At 43.0% G+C, this 18208-nt stretch overlaps 1 protein-coding gene across 3 annotated transcripts in view; it reads left to right on the top strand.

Moving 5' to 3' along the window:
- Positions 1-18208, top strand: part of vps13b (vacuolar protein sorting 13 homolog B) — a 267108-nt gene that overhangs the window by 227660 nt on the left and 21240 nt on the right. For all 3 annotated transcript variants that reach the window (XM_076148413.1, XM_076148410.1, XM_076148411.1), the window contains exons 47-48: positions 14305-14460; positions 16499-16765. In XM_076148413.1, the coding sequence (XP_076004528.1) occupies positions 14305-14460; positions 16499-16765 (423 nt within the window). The remainder of the gene's footprint in view (positions 1-14304; positions 14461-16498; positions 16766-18208) is intronic.

Raw genomic sequence — 18208 nt, 5'->3', positions numbered from 1 at the left:
GAGGGTTATGAAAATAGTGACACTGATAAGAGATGGGGTTGTGTTTCTGTAATGGTTACATGGTCCTGCAAGTGTGTTTGTGTAGCTCTTAGAAATCAGTGTCCAGACTGGGCTTTAAGTGGTTGTGCTGTTTTGATAAAGTCTCGTGTTTCTTTGAGGTGTCTAAAACATCTCTGATCGTCATAAAACCATCATTCCCCAGACTTTCACAATGTCCCTGGGAATGTCTCCACTCTGTCATGAACCTACTCTCTACTCCAGCCATGGGACATACCTTCAGCCTCTGACCTCTCAGTCATTTGTCTATTGTTTGCCCTGCTCACTCAGTTCCCTGATTTATCCCCCCTTTATTATTCATTTATATCCATGTCTCATTTCGGCGCATATCCTTAGGTGTTGGAACTCTCCCTCTTTCTCAGGTCTGCACATGACACTTCCAGGTTGTCCCTTCGTAACTCACCGTACTATACCCAAATCCAAAAACATCCTACTTCCCCAGGCCTCTTTCCACCTCCTCTACCTCATACTTGGATGGCCAAATCTTCTCATGAACCAAAATCTATTCATTAGGATGGGGAAGGAACCCTGGATCCTGATTGATTTAGCAGAATTTGGATGGCTCAACTTGAAATCTTTGTCTAATTTAGCATGAATAATGCTAAAATTCCCTCTTCACTTCAGTGCTTCCATGCAGTCATCACCTCTGTACAAGTTGCTTGAATGACAACTCTGTCTGTCTGACAACAATTGTGTCTGATCATGTTTTTAATCTTGTTGTTGTCCTTGGATGGGTCCATCAAGCAGACTTGAGCCTTCAACATCCTATTCATGTTTCCCTCATCCATTCCAAATAAGAGTCACAGGCCTGTTCAAATCCATATTTCACACCCTCATCACCTCTCTATTCCCCAACACTCTAACCCCTCCAAGTACACCAGTAAACACTTTTAGCTTGAGACCTACAATACAATTAGCTCAATCGTGCTTGGACGATGCTAATGCTAAACATTGCACTCATTTCTCAAGATGTACTTTAGGGACCCAGCAGATGCCAAACACCATTTCAGGCAACACACTCTAAGCTGTAGTTTGATAAACATAGCTCTGCATTATTCCCTTGACGTCTCTTTGGGCCAAACCTCTCTCTCTTTTTATGCCTTGTGTTTTACCTCCATTAGCTTGATGAGCTTAGTCTGGACTGTCTCTGGCTTCCAATGTGTTTCGTAGGGGTCTCAGTTGGACATGTATTCCTCCAACAGTAAATGTTGTCTGTCCATGTCCTTGTCCCTTTGTTACTCTGCCTAACGCAGTCCCCTGGTTCTGGTTTTCATGGCCATGCTTCATAAGCTCCTAGCCCTTGTCTGGCTTGTCCTGACTCTGGCCTCTGCCTGCCTGTCCTGTGTACTCTGACTGGAAAGCAACAGTTTCCTTTTCATCTTTGTCACACCCTTGTAAATGCAGTGTCCTGGTCTGCGATCATGGCCCTGAATCCTTGCTCTGTATCTGGCATACCCTAATCTGTTCCCAGCCTATTTACTTTGGTTCCATCCGATTCTCTGTGTCTCGTACCTTACTAACTTCATTCATTGCCTTGTCTGAAGTCCATCATCTTTTCTGTTTGTAATCGTACCCTTTCCTGTAATCTTACCCACCCCAACCACCACACCTGGATTAGTACTGTCAGTGTGAAGACCTTCCAACCATAAACCATCCCTCACTTTATCCAACACACACACAAACACTGAAGTATAGCCTCCCTGCTCCATTTCTAGTCAGTCTTGTCCTGGAGGCCTGGGCCGTGTCTCGGAAGCAGGCCATCAGTCTGTCCTCATGGTTCTGGTATGGTGTGTGTCGGTCCCAGCTGACCAGCCCCCGAGACACATGCACTCACACACAAGCCAGAGCCACTGATTTGATGCTGTAAAGTGATTGGTCACTTTAGAACTCACTGGACATGAGATCATCTTGAAAAGAGGCGGACAGGGGTAGGCCAAAGAGAGATGGTCGGAGAGAAGAGGGAGGGGTGGGAAATGGACTGTGCTTTTATCCAAAGCGCTTTACAATTACCTTACATTCCACCATTCATACACTGATGACATGCCATGCAAGGTGTAAAGTGGGGGGGGAGATATCATATAAAACAATACGGAACGGCTGATCGGTCTGGGGGGGTGGAGAGAGAGAGAGAGATACGATATAAAACAATATGGGACGGCTGATCGGTCTGACGGGGGGCGGGGTGGGTGCGCTGGACGCTCATTCTCCTGCAGCGAGACTAAGAAGTATCGCCTCCTTCATTTACCTAAGGCGGTACTTATTCATATCGCTCCCCTCCCGATCCCGCACTGCGCCCCCCCTGCAGTAGCTCTGCGCCCCCCACTTTGGGAACCACTGCTCTAGAGGCATAGCTTTACATCTTAGTCTGCTTTGTCCATACCATAGAGATAATGAGAAGGGCGAGGAAAGAGAACTCTTACTAATGAACAGTCCTGTTGATTCAGCTTGAAATCAAACAGGGAGGCATATGTGGGACCTTGCTGTATCCTATGTGAAAGAAGAAGGCTTAATGTGCCTAACCTGGATACGCTTCCCACCATGTTGACATACCTCAGAATATCTGTCACTTCTTTCAATGAAATGTGAACCTCAGATCAGGTGACACTCCCTCACACTTTCTCTCTACTCTGTCTACCCCTGGTTTCTGCTGTCAGTCATTAAAAGGGTCGATGGATGCAGTCACGTCCTTAGAGCTCACTGCTGGTAGGTTCATGTTCATACATGAGAGTCAGACCTACACATACAGATTGTTTCCTATGCTCTGGAATATGTCAGGCCTTCTAGTGTCGTCTCTCTTTTTGGAGCTCAGCATACCTTCACACCCCAACATTTACCAGCCAGGGCCAAGTCGACTTACTCACTCAAGCACATGCACACATTCAGACGATTCTGTGCGTACACAGTGTCACAGATTAGCATTTTATACCTACTATATCTACGTCTACAATATATGTAGTCATGCACAAGCACCAAAATGATCACGTTTATAGAAATATATCCTCTCTACATTACTATATGTCTCGCATACACAAATACAGAATCCCCACCATGCTGTTTTTCAGAGCTCTGTCGTGTGGTGTGGATGGTTGAAATATCTGGCTGCTCGGTACAGGATGCAGCCAAGCTGGCTGGAAATCCCTGTGGTTAGTGTGGTTAGTGGGAGAGGGGTGCAAAAAAGCCCCCTGGATTTGTGAAGGACCTTTTTAAAGTGCCTACAAATAATATTCATAATAATATGAATAAATTGCCAGCAATAGTTTTCCCGCTTTCTGTGTTTCTCTGCGTGTGTGTGTGAAGGGTGAAGGGTCAAAAGCCTATTGGTTTGTGGTTATGTTGGGTGGGTTGTTGTGAGCAGTAATGATGCGGTGGTATTTTTACATCAACTGTGTGTGAGATAAGTGCATTTGTACACACAAAAAGCAAAGTGCCTATTGTAAATACACAACATCCACACGGATGTTGTGTATTTACAATAGGCACTTTGCTATGCCTGCCCTTGTTATACATACTGTGTACATGTATATACAGTATATATTATTTATGCACCTACAAATTGGCATTGGACATATGTAAATGAACAACTGTCTGTGTTATTTCTTAGATCAAATAAACCATTTCATTTGTTAGTTATATTTTATTTACTTCCAGGTGCAGCATTAGGCCCATCTTGCCTGTGTTCTAGGCTTGTTTTGTCTCTGCCATGATGTCATAACTCTACATACACATCACAGAAGCACAGCAATTCAACATCTTCAATCACAAAAAAAATTATTCTGTACAGTAAATATAAATTCTATACTTTAGAGACCATTTCAACGCCATGACCAAATTTAAATGCCCACTCTTGGTTCGTAAACAGTTATTACCTTGTTGAGCGTGTTATCACGGAGTGGTAGTGGCTTCTGCGGTTTTCTTTTTTGGCCCAGCCATCATTTTTTTGTGATGAAATAAAAGCTTTTTAAAGTTTTTGTAGGCTATTGTTTGGAACTAGGGTGAGCCTGTTGTTAATACATGCTTACTAAGAGGTGCTACAGACTTATATTAATTACAAATCAACCACAGCAGGCACAAACCTCTGGCTTTTTCAACTGATTTGGGGCCAGTAGTCCTTTGGTAGGTATTAGCTACAGGCATGCAAATACCACAGTGACTGATCCAAGCAATGGCGCTAGAGAAGCTGTTGAAAAGGAGCACTGTCCCAGCACCCTGTTGTTTATCCTCTGCGCTGAGCTGGGAACAGGAGCAAGTTAGATGTTTAATACTGACCTGTTCTTCCGACCACTACCACAAGAGGAAACAGGATGCTGTTTTTCACATTAGCTACTCGCTAGGTATTGCCTTCTGATTATTCTAAATGATTCAACTCATTTATTGATTTTCCACTTCCAAACCTATTGTTTGAGGATGTTTGTTTGGTGTGTATAAGGCATTATTGATAATTCATCAGTGTACTACATATGAATACTACAGAAAAACCACTGGCAAAAACTGATGAGAGTTTGGCTTCTGGTTGAATTCTTAAATATGAAGATACTATATTGTGTTCTGACATTGTGTGTGTGTGTGAGTCAGAGGGTCATAAGTCAAGTCAAGTCCTTTGAGTCAAGACAGAGGGGATCATTATCCTCATGGTAGCCGCAAGCCCATGTCCAAACCCAGGTAGACTGATTGGCTGCTTAGTGATTTGAACATTTAGCCACCTGAACAGCTGCCAGGTGGTGAAAGACATGGTGAATTCCAAAAAAAAAAAAACTGTGATGTACTCAGGAGTATCTTTGTGTGGAGTGAAGTGAAGCTCATGTAGGCTTGGATGTGCGCCTGTGTACGCCAGTATGTGTGTGATGCCAACTTAGTTTTGTTGTATCCTATTCTTTTTGTGCTCAGTTATTTTTGTTCTAACTAAATTATTAAAATATGTTTGTATGTGTATCAACAGTTTTTCACTAGAACTATCTAATGCGTTTTCAGACATTTGCGGCAGCAGATGAAGGTTCTCTTTGGGCTGGTCTGTCTCTTAACAGGACAGGCACCCTCTTATACACAGCATACAGACAGATTATTGCAGCTCAGAGACTACGGTTCTGAATCTGAATTGTTTTATCTTTGACAACATGACACCTTTTTTACAGTTTAATATACGTATGTCATTTGGGGAAGGAAATCATTTCTCCCAATCGTGTTGGACGGGGCTTGATTAGTGATAAATAGGATACGTCTCTAGAAGTCTTGAACCCATACGGTTGTCTTCATTGCAAAGACAAAGAAAAAGCTTTAAGAACATAATGTTACCAGTAACTTTTGAACTCATTTACTCCTTAATATTCTGGGGACCCATTCTCATCTTTCTGCAACACGCCATTTGGTCCTCATTCAGCCTTTGAAAAACGATGTACTACATTCCTGAGCCCTCCAACTTGGCTTCCACAGCCAAGATTTTCTTGAGTAATTCAGTGAAGATAGTCTGTCTTCACCTTCACCACCCCCCTTTCCTTGGTATCCCTGTACAGTTACATCCAGCTCACCTGCCCCAGCTCACCCCATTACTTAGATGAGTTGGTTTCTCACTTTTTCTGAAGTGCTTCGAAATGTTATTATGATTCCATGGTGTATATCTGACAAGCCTTTGCTCTGTTTTGACTGTTTGTGTATACATGAGTAATTCCACTCCCTATGTAGTTTGTCCCAAAGGAAGCTCTCCCTTTAACATGAGGCGATTAATATTATCATGATGTTTGTGAAAGCTGAGTTGCTAGAATCTGATGTTTGTTTTTAAATGTAAATCTTGTTTAGCATACCAATGTGTGAGCATTTAAAGAAATGTGTTTTCATCCCCCGACAAATGCTTGGCATTGATGAAACTACAGCAGAGGGTCTTAATCAGGAGTTACAACCCGACTACCCAAGCAGGACTACTCTCACGTACTCTCCCCAAGAGGTAGTACTTGAGGGAATCTAGAGCCTATTTGACTGCCAGGCATTCCGCTGTAGAATTACATTACATTACGAGCATTTGGCAGACGCTTTTATCCAAAGCGACTTACATTACATTACCACCCTTTGTAGAGGGGGGAGCAATTGAGGGTTCGGTGCCTTGCTCAGGGGCACCTCGGCAGGGGCTCGAACCGGCGACCCTCCGGTTCCCAAGCGAAGCTCTACCCATTGAGCCACTGCCTCCCCAGAATAGCCCATATCCCTCAGGTACAACTTCCTACTTACTTCAGAAACCTCAGAAGGGGCAATTCCAAGAGAGATTCCCCCTCCACGAAACGGCTGGTAGTGCAAAACACAGGTACAAAAAAGCATGCAAAGTAAACCGTTCTGTAGGACATAACCTCCACCAGAGTCATACTCCAAACCAGCTCTCCCTCTACCCTCCTTTGCCCTTTGTAAGCCGTCTGCTAAACTGTCATCTTAATCCTGCAGTTAGATCATGTTCACAGGCAACTGGAAACCCATTGCTAAATGCCCCAGTAGGGGAATGTAACCGTTTGCTGAAATTCCCCCCTTCATCTCTGCCTATGAGACTTGTTAAATTCCTCTGGCACTGTCTCAACCTCAGCGTCACAAAAGGGCAATCTGATAAACTGAGGACCAAAATGTGTGCACTGAAATTGGAAACGGTGTCATACTATTCTACAACGAATACACCTGTTTAATTGTTTCTGATTCCTCATGAAAATAGTATAATTGTTGCCTTTTATCGGGGCTATTTTCGGGGCAGTCACCGTCAAATCCGGTGTGCCCTTGCTAGCCGAATGTTACGGTGTCACGTAACCAAACCTGGCAGCAGCGTCATTTGTTGGACTGACAGCTGATTGGCTTATAATCGTTTTGTGACAAAAGGAGGCGGCATGTCTGTGAATTTGATTGGATAGATATTTCAACAGCTATACCAAGTGACGAGGTGTTGTCAAATGTATGTATTCTTTGAACCTTTCGAGGGAGCTACTCAGAACCGAGCGACCTGTTGGAGACCACTGGGATAGAGCCATCACAAGCTGCATCTCCTCTCCCCATCCCTGCCCTGGCTGAGGAAAACAATGCCCCCTTTGACCTTATCGTCCATGCCCCAGTTCAGCACCATGGTGAGCACATTGGTGCTGTGTGACACCACCTGTAGTTCACCCCAACATTTAACCTGTTCCAGTTTTATTTCTTATCTGTTGTACTCGATATGAAAACAATGCACGCCTCTGCTCTGCGTGTTGAGAGCTCTATGAGGATTGTCAGCAGCCGTTTCTGTTTATTTTGCTGTGGAGGGTGTAAGTTAGAGATTTATCCAGAATACGTCAGAGCACCAGCTGTTTTGCAGTATATTTTGTACTCTCATTAAAAACCATGCTATACCTTCGTCAGGGGAAAGCCATAAAGAGTTAACCTATACTGCGTTTGTGCTCTAGTAGAAAAGCGTGTGGTATAATTTCAGTAATCCAAGCCTCTCTGTACTTTAAGTGATACACTGTGCTGCAGATTGCATTGTCAAACCAGTGGAGACATCCTCAGCCTTCATGTTGTCTGAGTGAGACAGCAGTCAGCGCACCGTCGCTGGATAGGCTGTAGTCTACGTAGAGACATTCTAGTTGTGGTCATGGGGAGATTGCCATCTCTTGTTGTTGCTGCACCTACATGTTCAGCATGTGTGTGTTTGTCTGAACATATGTCATCTGTCTGGGTGGCCTGTGATGGACAGGCATCCTATACAGGATACTTCCCCACTCCATTCCCAGGGTAAGCTGAAGCTCCAGTGACCTTCGTGTATTGAGTGTGGATGTTTCTCTGAACATGTTATGGGTGCAATAATGTGTGCATGTGTGTGTGTTTATGTTGTATAAATGTACAGCATGGTACGAATGCTTTTCTCTGTCCTGTTCCTACAAATGACGGGGTAAACATTTGTTTTTTGTATTCTCAGACTGGGAGGAGGTCTCTGCCCTTCCTAGGCTCCATGACCACTGACTATTCCATTCACCCACTATGTGGTTTCCAAGTTCTTTCTTTTGAGACAGTACTCCTTTTGTCATCTCCCTTCATTTGGTGCAAACACTTGCCGCGTTCTGGAACCCTTGAGGCCCTGGATGTCTAGGATGCCTTGGTAGAAACCAGAGGGAGAACTATGGAGCAATGTTAGTCAAGCATAAACCTCTTAACGTCTCTTCTGTCGACCACAGACCCACACAATGCTTTTTCTCTTTGCCTTCTTCCAGTTCTCAAACCGCTTCTTAGACTTGCAAATCAGGGCTTTGATGTTGTGCTGTCTTGCTTCTTTTGTCAGAGAGAGAGCAAGCCAAGGAGGAGAAAAGTGTTGTAGACAGCTGTTAAAGCCACCATAATTCCCTTATGTTACATGGGTTAGTCCCCACTGCCCTGGCAAGGATACCATTGTCTCTCTCTCACTCCCTCTCTCTTTCCTCTCTCAAAATCCTCCTTTCTAGAGGACAAAAAAAGGCACATCCTGTTGTTTTGTTGTCTGTGTATAAACCTGTTTCTTATTTGTTAGGTGGCTAACAAGATCCTTGGTCCCAGAGTCACTGCACTAGACAAGACCGGCCTCTGTTCCACATCCTGTGTTATGCTCTTTTGGCCAGTAAATAAGATTGGTTCACTGTTTATTTTTTTATATTTTGCACCAAATGTGGCATGTCACACTATTGTTATATGTTTAATATAGGAGATAGAAGGGACAACATATTCTTTAGCAACACATTCCAGAAAATTTAATTTAGTTCTTGATCTTGAAATCTGCCTTGTACTTGTTGGTTCTGTAGTGGAAACCTGTGTGCAAAGCTGCTGTTGTTGTTGTTGTTGTTGCCTCTGCTACAAGCCTCCGACCTCCTATTCTAGTCTGAGAAAAGAAATGGTTGTAATGGTTAGACAACCACTGTGGTTTTATCAGCCCGTCTGTGCAGACTCCAGGAACACAGAGTACATCTCCACCGCGGACAGACACTTAATATGTGTTATGTGCACACAAGCGCATTCTTGCTGGAGGACAATAGACGGATAGTGGTTACAGTGGCAGGAGTGACTCCTGTCTGCAAGAGGACATACTGTAGGTTTGAGTATGCATGTGTCTGTTTATCCCTGTCTGTGAAAGGGACATTTGGCTTATTGATTGTATGTCTGTCCGTCTGTCTGCCTGTCTGTATGTGTGTGTGCTTTTTATGAAGGGTGCTGCTGATACCCACATAATTCCACAAGGCATTTGAATGTATAAGAAGAAGAAGAAGAAGAAGCTTTATTGGCTCAAATCACATGCGAACACCTCAAACAGAAATTTGTTTTCCGTGCGCATGTGTGTGTAAGAGGGTTACACACACACACACACACACATGCATTACAGAGGGGTCAATGCAGGGCAGCCATGATAGAGCAGTTTTGGGGGTTCGGTGCCTTGCTCAAGGGCACCTCAGCAGTGCCCTGGAGGCAAACTGGCAACTCTCCAACTGCCAGTCCATTTTCTATGCCCAAAAGGGACTCGAACAAGAGCCCCTCTGGTTCCCAAGCTGAGTGTTTAGATTCTCCTCCTAGTTTCGATCACGACATTGTCAACACTGTTTCGATGACGTCATATAAATAATTTTCCTGTGATTATCATTCCCCCGTCAGACCGACAGATCGCGAGCCCCCCTCCCCCCCATCATATCAATGAGCAAAACTTTGTGTAAATATGTTTGATAACCCTAACATTCTCATGTGATCCACTCTTTTCTCTGATTGACAGCAGTTGGATAAGTCACCAGGAAGCAAAGCAGCTTCTTATGTTTCCTTCTTGGTGTCCTACATGTCCAGTTCATCTGTGGCACCACTTGGTTTCTTTTTTCCGTGATGAATTCAAACAAGAATGGCAGTTAGCATTTGAAGTTTGAGGGCAGACTTTATTATGACTTCCTCCATAAAGGTCAAGTTGAGCCCCATCCATGATTAAGTCCACAAAGAGAGGGGGAGGTACAGAAGTTTGATGGGGGGAGGGAGCTGTTGAAATAACACGTTGGTCTGCAGATGGTGCTGGGGCACAGCAGACATCTCCCTGTTCACCATCATGACGTTTATAACATAACTGACAACAAACTGCTCCCTCTTAGATCTTATGGCAAGGTTTGAAGTTGAATGCAAACATTCTCATTGGATCCACTTATCACCAAATCACTGGAGAGATCTTGGATAATCTTGTCTTGCTTTTCCGCCCTTAGGCCTAACCTTAACCAAGTCTATTTGGCTGTTTACACTACTTTGCCACTTTCCTTGTGAGCAAACCACTGAGAAGGAGAACTGAGAAATTATGTCATTTCCACACAGCCAACAGGGAAGAGGGATGACCTTAAAGAACGTAAATTCAGGCATTGATTAAGTATGTTATTGTAAAGAAATCTGTCTTCAAACACTGTGGAAAGACCGCAGTAGAGAGAAACAGAGAGGGTCTTGACCAGGGCCCCCCCTTGCTCTTTGACCCCAGGGGTAATTTGTTTTTCTTTAAACAGATTGGCGAAATGTTCGGCACATTGAAGCAACGAGCCAAAGTGTAAATCTTCAAAAACACTTTTCAGTGTTTCAATCTGGTTGCTGCTCCTCTGGGAGTATCCAGCCCCTCTATCCTCCCACCCCTTGTCTCCCCTGTCTTACTTGACTCTCATGTACATTCTTTCCCTTTCTCATGTTCTCACCACTCCCTTCCTAGCTGTTGCGTGTTTGGAGTTCTGCTGGCCGCAGGGCTGACACAGAAAGTTCACCCGGGTGGAAGGTCAGCCTCGCTGTCTCAGGAGGGGGGAAAGCTTTAGATCTGCCAGCACATTTATGATTCTGCTCCTGTATTGTGAAAATAATCTCATGACAACGCTCACATTGTTTGACAAATGAGTTTCCTTGTCATGTAGCGCACAGCATCCTGTGGTGAAACATGGAGAGAAGGAGATGGATTTTTTTCTTATATATTTTTTATTAAGAAAGGTAGTACAGTACTGGATACATTTAAATTCAATGTCTTGAATCATTTTTCATTTCATTTTTTATCAATCAACACCCACATACTGCCATAAAAAACACAACCAAAAAAACAATAAATTTAATAAGAATAAATAAACAAACAAACAAAATAAAATTATAATTAAATAACGGGGGGGGGGGGCATTCCACACTCTGGTACCTGCCTTTAGCTATGCATTGTCAAAACGTATCAGGGCTCTGTTGCCTTATGGGAGGGTGGTGAGCCTGTCAAAATACAAAATCAACAGGTCCTATATTAAGTATTCAATTTTCTCTAATTTCAGGAATAACATTAGATCTCTGAGCCAGACAGACACTTTGGGTGGATCAGGAGATTTCCACTGTAAAACTATTCTTTTACGGGCTAGCAAGGAGGCAAAAGCATTCTTCTTATCAGTGGCCAACAATATCTCATTAACTAATAGTCCAAAGATGAGCATGTCTGCAGAGGGTTTCATTGCATGTGTCAAATGCATCGTTCAAAGTTTTCAGATGACCAAAAATCTTTTAATTTAGGACTGGTCCAAAACATATGGGACATATCTGCTGGCGAAGAATTACAGCACTCACACCTATCTTGAAAGTCAGAATAAATTCTGGATAGTTAAGATTTGGTATAGTAAATTCTGTGAAGAACTTTGAACTGTATCAGACTAAGACGGGCACAGGATGATGTTCCATTAACTCTAGCCGCAGCGCAGTCCCAGACTGCTTCAGATATTTCCTTCCCAAGTTCTTCAGACCATTTAGTTCTAAGCCGGTCTAGTGATGTATCTTGAAGGGAAGTAATTATATTTGAGATGTTTGAGATCTGTCTCTTGTGATGAACAAGTCCTGAGTCAGTTGGTATAGCAGGAAATGTTGGACTCTGGCTTCGAATAAAATGACGGACCTGAAAGTATCTGAATAAGTCTGACCGCTGTAGTTGAAATCTTTTCAGAAATATCAGTAAAAGTGGCAAAAAGGCCATTTATGAAAAAAACATAGCATATAGTTAGACCATTCCTACGCCACAATGTGAAGGTGTGGTCCATTCTAGATGCGGGGAAGAGGTGGTTGTCGCAAATTGAGCTGTATAAAGAGAATTCTTTAAGCCTGAATTTTTGTCTGAATTGTGCCCATATTCTAAGGGTGGAAATTACCACAGGGCTTGATGTGAACTTAGATGATGAGAATGGTAATTTTGCTGTAATTAAAACAGAGAGTGAGGTAGAAATGCAAGAGTTTGCCTCAATCTTGCACCAATCTAGTTCTGGAGCCTGATACCAGTATATGATTTTTCGTATATTGGACGCCCAGTAATATTTTTTCATATTGGGAAGTGCTAGGCCACCCTGGTCCCTAGGCTTTTCCAAAAGTTCTCTGCGGATTGTGGGATTTTTACCAGCCCACAGAAATGAAGAGATTGATTTATCCATGGACTGGAAGAAAGATTTAGGCAAAAAGACTGGGAGACACTGAAATAGATACAAAAATCTAGGTATGACAGTCATCTATTTACAATAACTCTACCCGTGAGAGATAGATAAAGGGCAGACCATCTCTTTAAATCTGATTCCAATTTGAGTAGGAGGGGTTTGAAATTGTTTTCATAAAGCTCAGAGAAAACACGGGTGATATGTATACCTATATAATAGGTATACATAGGTATAGGTATAGGTATAATAGTATTTAAAGCCAGACTTTGACATATGGAAAGGAAGTTTGTTGTCTGATATCTGCTAGATTATTAACCAGAAAGCATTCACTTTTAGAAAGGTTTAATTTGGAACCAGAGAAAAGCCCAAAGTCATTGAGGATATTAACAATATTAGGGACGCATGATACTGGATCCGAAATATATGGAGAGATATTCTGTGTGTGAACTCACTCTATCACAGATGTGCTGTATGTGGACATGTGACCTGTATACTTGCTGTTATTTTCTGTGATTATTTTTGGTGGAGAGCATTTAGCAAAGGCCAAGGCCAATACATTGACATTATTTTTTTCCTAGGTTGGAGCATTCTGGATGTGTTTGGTGTTTACTTACAAGGGCCATAGGCCTCTGAATGGCCCGTATGGATCTCTGTGCAGAATTTTTGGGAAATCCTCAAATTCTCATTTCTCAAAGTCTCATTTGCCCCTAAGATGCCTATATTATATATTTTAGCTCAGATGATGCTGTCAAGAAATCATACTTGGCAATGTAAAGAACAATAGTACCCAAGAAAATTTATTTGACATGGTGTTTTCATCCTTGATGTTGCTCCTTCATCTCCATCACTTCTCTCATTACAGTCATGGAGGGTTAAGGACTCTCTATTACAGATGATTTGTGACTTTAAATGATAACAATTCTCACTTGTTTTTGCAGGTTTAAAGGTTAATGATATTGTGATCAAAAGTCATCTTTAAAGCAGTAACCCAAATCCACACAAAGAGTACATGGAACTCAATTTAGGACACTTTTGCATAACAGATTTCTGTTTAGGAAACCACACGATAGGTTTAGCTTTAACTGTATTATTAATAGCCTCTATCTTGGCCCTGTAGTAGTGATAGCACGGGACACCATAGGGGTCCATTTTAAACCCTCCAGATCCGGTAAGTGAATGCAAAGTATCTACAGAATGTTCTAGCTTACAAAGGGGGCCTAATTCTGATGTAAATTATCAAGGAAATCATTCCATTTGGTCAAATCAATTGAAACAAATTTCAATCAATCAATTTGGTATGTATCAATTTAAAATCATGCTTCTTTACATGTGACCTTGCTTCCTACATGGAATAAAAGTCCCTATTGTAAAGTTGATTGAATGTCCAAAGATAGATGGTTGCTTCTCTGGAGTCTCAGAGTCTAACCATAGCCACACACATGGATGTGCTCCACTCTGGAGTGATGGATACAGAGCTGAAACCTTTGCGAGCCAAACTATCTGCCTCTTATTTAGACGTGTGGAGAACAGAGCCTGCCACAGCCAACCGCAGTACACACACACACACACACTCGCACACTCGCCATAATGAGCTTCCACATCAGCTGTTTTCCACCAGCCAGTTTATTGTGTGCAACCTTCCACCACTACTTCCAACAGCAGCAGGCCTGTTCAGCACCAGTAAACAGGAACTTTGCTGTCCCCCCCTGCTAAAATCTTTTAAACAAAGAATCTTGTTGTTTACTTGCCTTTTGCTTGGGGATAAATAAAGGGCAGGAAGACTAACCTCTGATGTATGGTCTCCTCTTTCTTTTCTTCTGTGTGTGTCCTAATCTGTCCTCTCCTCCAGCTGCTGCACATCTGCATTGAAGGTTGGGGGAACTGGCGCTGGTCAGAGGCCTTTAGTGTGGACAACGTGGGGATTCTGCTTAGAACCATCCAGTATAAAGGACGCACTGCCTCACTTATCATTAAGGTGGTGCAGCTGAACGGTGTCCAGAAACAGGTACAGTTTTAAATCCCTCTATCTATGCCTCTTCACGCCCATGTCCTGTTCTATGAGAACTTTGCTTAATGGGACTTCCTCTTGTTGTTCTGTCCTCACTAGATCTTTGCTTGTGTCGTATTCACATCTCTTGTCACTTTGGATAAGAGCATCTATCAAATGAGCCATGTAAAGGTTAATGTATGGCTGAACACAAGGAAATAGAATATAAAAATATCCCAGTCAGGAATACAGATGTCATCAATTGCCCCCTTATTCCATAAAGTATAAGACAGACAGTCCATCCACTACCAAACACTTGACCAACTTCAACAAGTCCAGTCTGATTTTTGTATTGTGGTTAATCGACACATTTAGTGCTCATAAAATGGCTGAAGAGGTACATTTTGTGATCCACATGACGTGTTGCAGTGTAGAGATGTGAGGTTAATTAATGTGGTAATGAAAATGGCCTTTGGTGCTTTTCCAAGTCTGCTCTGCATGAAGCCTCAGTCACACAAACAACTTGCTACGCCACAGTCCTTGACGGTTACAAGGCAGAATCCAATGACATGACCTTACTCTGTGACCTGACCAGTTACCAAGCTTCTGACATCACTCCCAGGTTATCAGGATCACAGAAGCCTCTCTACCTGGACATGGAGAGCCTCAGAGAGCTGCAACTCTAACTGTGAAATGAACATTTTATGATTTAATAGTCACTCAGCTAACAACAGAATTCTGCATTCTGTTCAGTCTTGTTGTTTTAGCAGGATTAAAACAGAAACTTGTGACCCTGAAGCGACCAAAAACATAATTAACCCCTTACTCCTCAAAGAAGAACACAGGAAATGTGCTGATTCAGAGCATGGATGATCTATATATAAAACCCAAAGCCTTTTGACACCAATGGAAAGAGTTGTGGTGAATCCTGTTGGAATGTCCCCACAAATTTAAGCCATTTATTACTGAAAATGCAGTGATGCCCATGGATTTGAGCTGTGACACTTTGCTATGTAAACAGTGTCAAGTGTCACACACGTTTCCCCCTGGCCCTCCAGACAAAACAGACTCGCCCTCTCACATTCCTTCCACCGTCTGTCCCAACTCTGCTTACATCTTGTTCCGATTGGATCCAATGATAGGGTATGAGCATTGGTCACATCCAATTCACAACACAAAGCCTCAGAGTGGGAGAGCAGCTTCCACTACAGAGGAAGTTGGCTCTAGCCTGCGTGAGCATACCCCATCTTGTTGTGATTTTGGGGCAGAGGATTTATTCTCAAAATGTCACACACTACTGTAGTCTGCCTCCTGGTCTTTATAATTGTTTCTCTATCATTCATGTTGGTACCTTATGTTAACTGCTGTTAAAAAATGTGCCTTATATGAATCTACACACCCATCTGTAGATGCATGCAGGATCTATCTAGAGCAGGGGTGGGGAACCTTTTTCCTATCCTGGGCCGGGCAGGAAATCTGCGTTGCGATTGAACACAAAACTGTTGTTGACGGTATTATTACTTATATGCTGTCATCGAAAGAGCCAAAATTGTCTTGCCGGCCGGACCAAGCAGGAGGTTCCCCACCCCTGATCTAAAGCTATATGCTTCACTGCTCGAGGAAGAGATTCAACATTTTCTCTGGATCTGAGCTCATTATCTGTTTATTCTAGTAGTTCTTTCTCTTTTTCTGTGGCTCTCATTCTCTGTAAAACATGCATCCTTTTGTTCCCTCGCCTTCTTTCCTATTGTATACATCTGTGTGACAGCATAGTAAGGAAGAGCAGCATGGGTAGAGAGATAACTGGGTATTGATGTTGATGTATATTACTGCTAGCTGCTCTGTGAAAGCATTTCGATCAATCATTGATGTTTAGGAGTGACTTCTCTCATTTGGGGCTAAGCTGTCCCCAGCAGAGAAACAACCTGCAAAATGCACACTTACACACATTCACAGGCATACAGACACGCACAAACACACAGACACACATGGAGGATGATCATTCAAGGATCAATGTGAATTTTAACTTTATTCTCCTTTTCTCCACCTTCTCTAGATAATCATCTGTGGACGACAGGTAATGTGTAGCTACCTGACTCAGGACATTGAGCTGCGGGTGGTGCAGCACTATGTGGGACCAGACGGTCAAACAGTGGTCAGGGAACATTGTGATTGTCTGGAGGCAGGGGCCAAGCTGCCTTCTTACGTGCTGGAAGATGCAGAGATGACAGAGTTGTGTGTGAGGGCTTGGGGAGACGAGGACTGGTCCCAGGACGTTCAGCTGGAGAGGAGGGACAAAGGCAGCTGCAGCTCTGTTGTACAGGTACAGTAACATGTGGAGTTCCATATGTTTGATTGTTTATATTCAGTCCTTTCTGCAGTATGAGCTAACAGTTACCAGTTTGTTTCAGCTCTGTGTTGTATTTGTACCTTTGAACTTGCAGTGTGTTCCTATATACTAACCAGGTTTCCCCCCAAAGTTCAGATAGTCGTCTATCCAGGAATGATAGCACACTCTACAAATGCAAAACTCTTGAATGTACTCAACAATTGAAGACAGACACATATATTGCACTCTACATGCACACGTTTGAAGCTGGTGACCGGACCACCAACTGTGACGGAATCTTCTCTCTCTTCCTGCTCTCCTGGGTGGCCACAGTGGCAGAGCTTCCACAATGCTACTTGCTGTTAGAGAGCAGATTGAAATCTTCCCCTCACTTTTTCAAAGGCCTTCAAGTCTCCAACCCATAACCCAGAGATGTTGTGAGGCAGAAAATACAGTTTATGTTCTCTCATAACACCATTAACCATAGACAGGAAACTCTAGCTGATATGTGGGCGCAGGGCGGGCTTTGAAGCAACTTTCACACTGCTGGATTACAGCCAGGCAATCACTCTTGCTCTTCATCTTCTTCATCATCTTTTCTTGCTCCGGTTCTTTCTCGCTCTTGTGTTCCCCCATCTCCCTATTTTCCTATTCTTGCCTCATGCTGTTAACAGTGAGCCATTCTACTGAAGCAGCTTCTGTGTTTGGATCTCAGACACCCAACCTCAGCTGAGATCTTTACTCCTTAGTGCAGCCATTCATTACACATGTGGAAACCTGGCTCCAGATAAGACTGCTGTTTGCTGGCGAGTCCTTAGATCCCTCTATCTGTCTGTTGCTTGTCTTTCACTCTCTCTTCATGTACTCAACTCTTCTCTTGTGTTTATCTACTTCATCCTTTGGTATGTAGTACGTCCACCTGTTCCTCCACCCAATTCATTCCTGTGTTTGTCTCTCTTCCCATTTGTCTATTGATTCTCCTTATCAGTAATCAATCTGAGCTAACGCCTCTGACATAGCTCACCTACCTCCTCCCCCATTCAACAGCCTTTTTGATAAAGCACAAGAGGTCATCATGAACCTCCATCTGTGAGTGTTTGGATTACCTCGCCAAAGTTCTACTCCCTCACGCTAAGAAAGCTGTTTTGTGAAGACCAAAACAGAATGTTCAATCTGTCTCTTTGCTCCCCTTTGCTTTCCCGACCAGTAAATAAAGTCAAGTCTGTCATAAACTAGACCACTGGTTATGTGTCTTGGCATCTCAAGGCTTGAATGAGACTCAAAGGTTAAAGGGGACACACAAGTTGCGCATTCAGGGAATTCAGCATTGGAGGGGGACATTCTCAAACTTAAAATTTTACTGGGATTTAATAGTTTGTCCATTTTTTGACACTAACAGTTTAACATTCAGTTGCCTAGGCTGTAACATTGTCTTGA

The sequence above is a fragment of the Genypterus blacodes genome, unplaced genomic scaffold, assembly GCF_046128005.1.
Source record: "Genypterus blacodes isolate CSIRO-AG114 ecotype Tasmania unplaced genomic scaffold, CSIRO-AGI_Gbla_v1 ptg000040l_1, whole genome shotgun sequence".
NCBI classification, from domain to species: Eukaryota; Metazoa; Chordata; class Actinopteri; order Ophidiiformes; family Ophidiidae; genus Genypterus; species Genypterus blacodes.
Note: the sequence above shows the minus strand (reverse complement) of the source record. Positions and strands in the feature narration are given on the sequence as shown.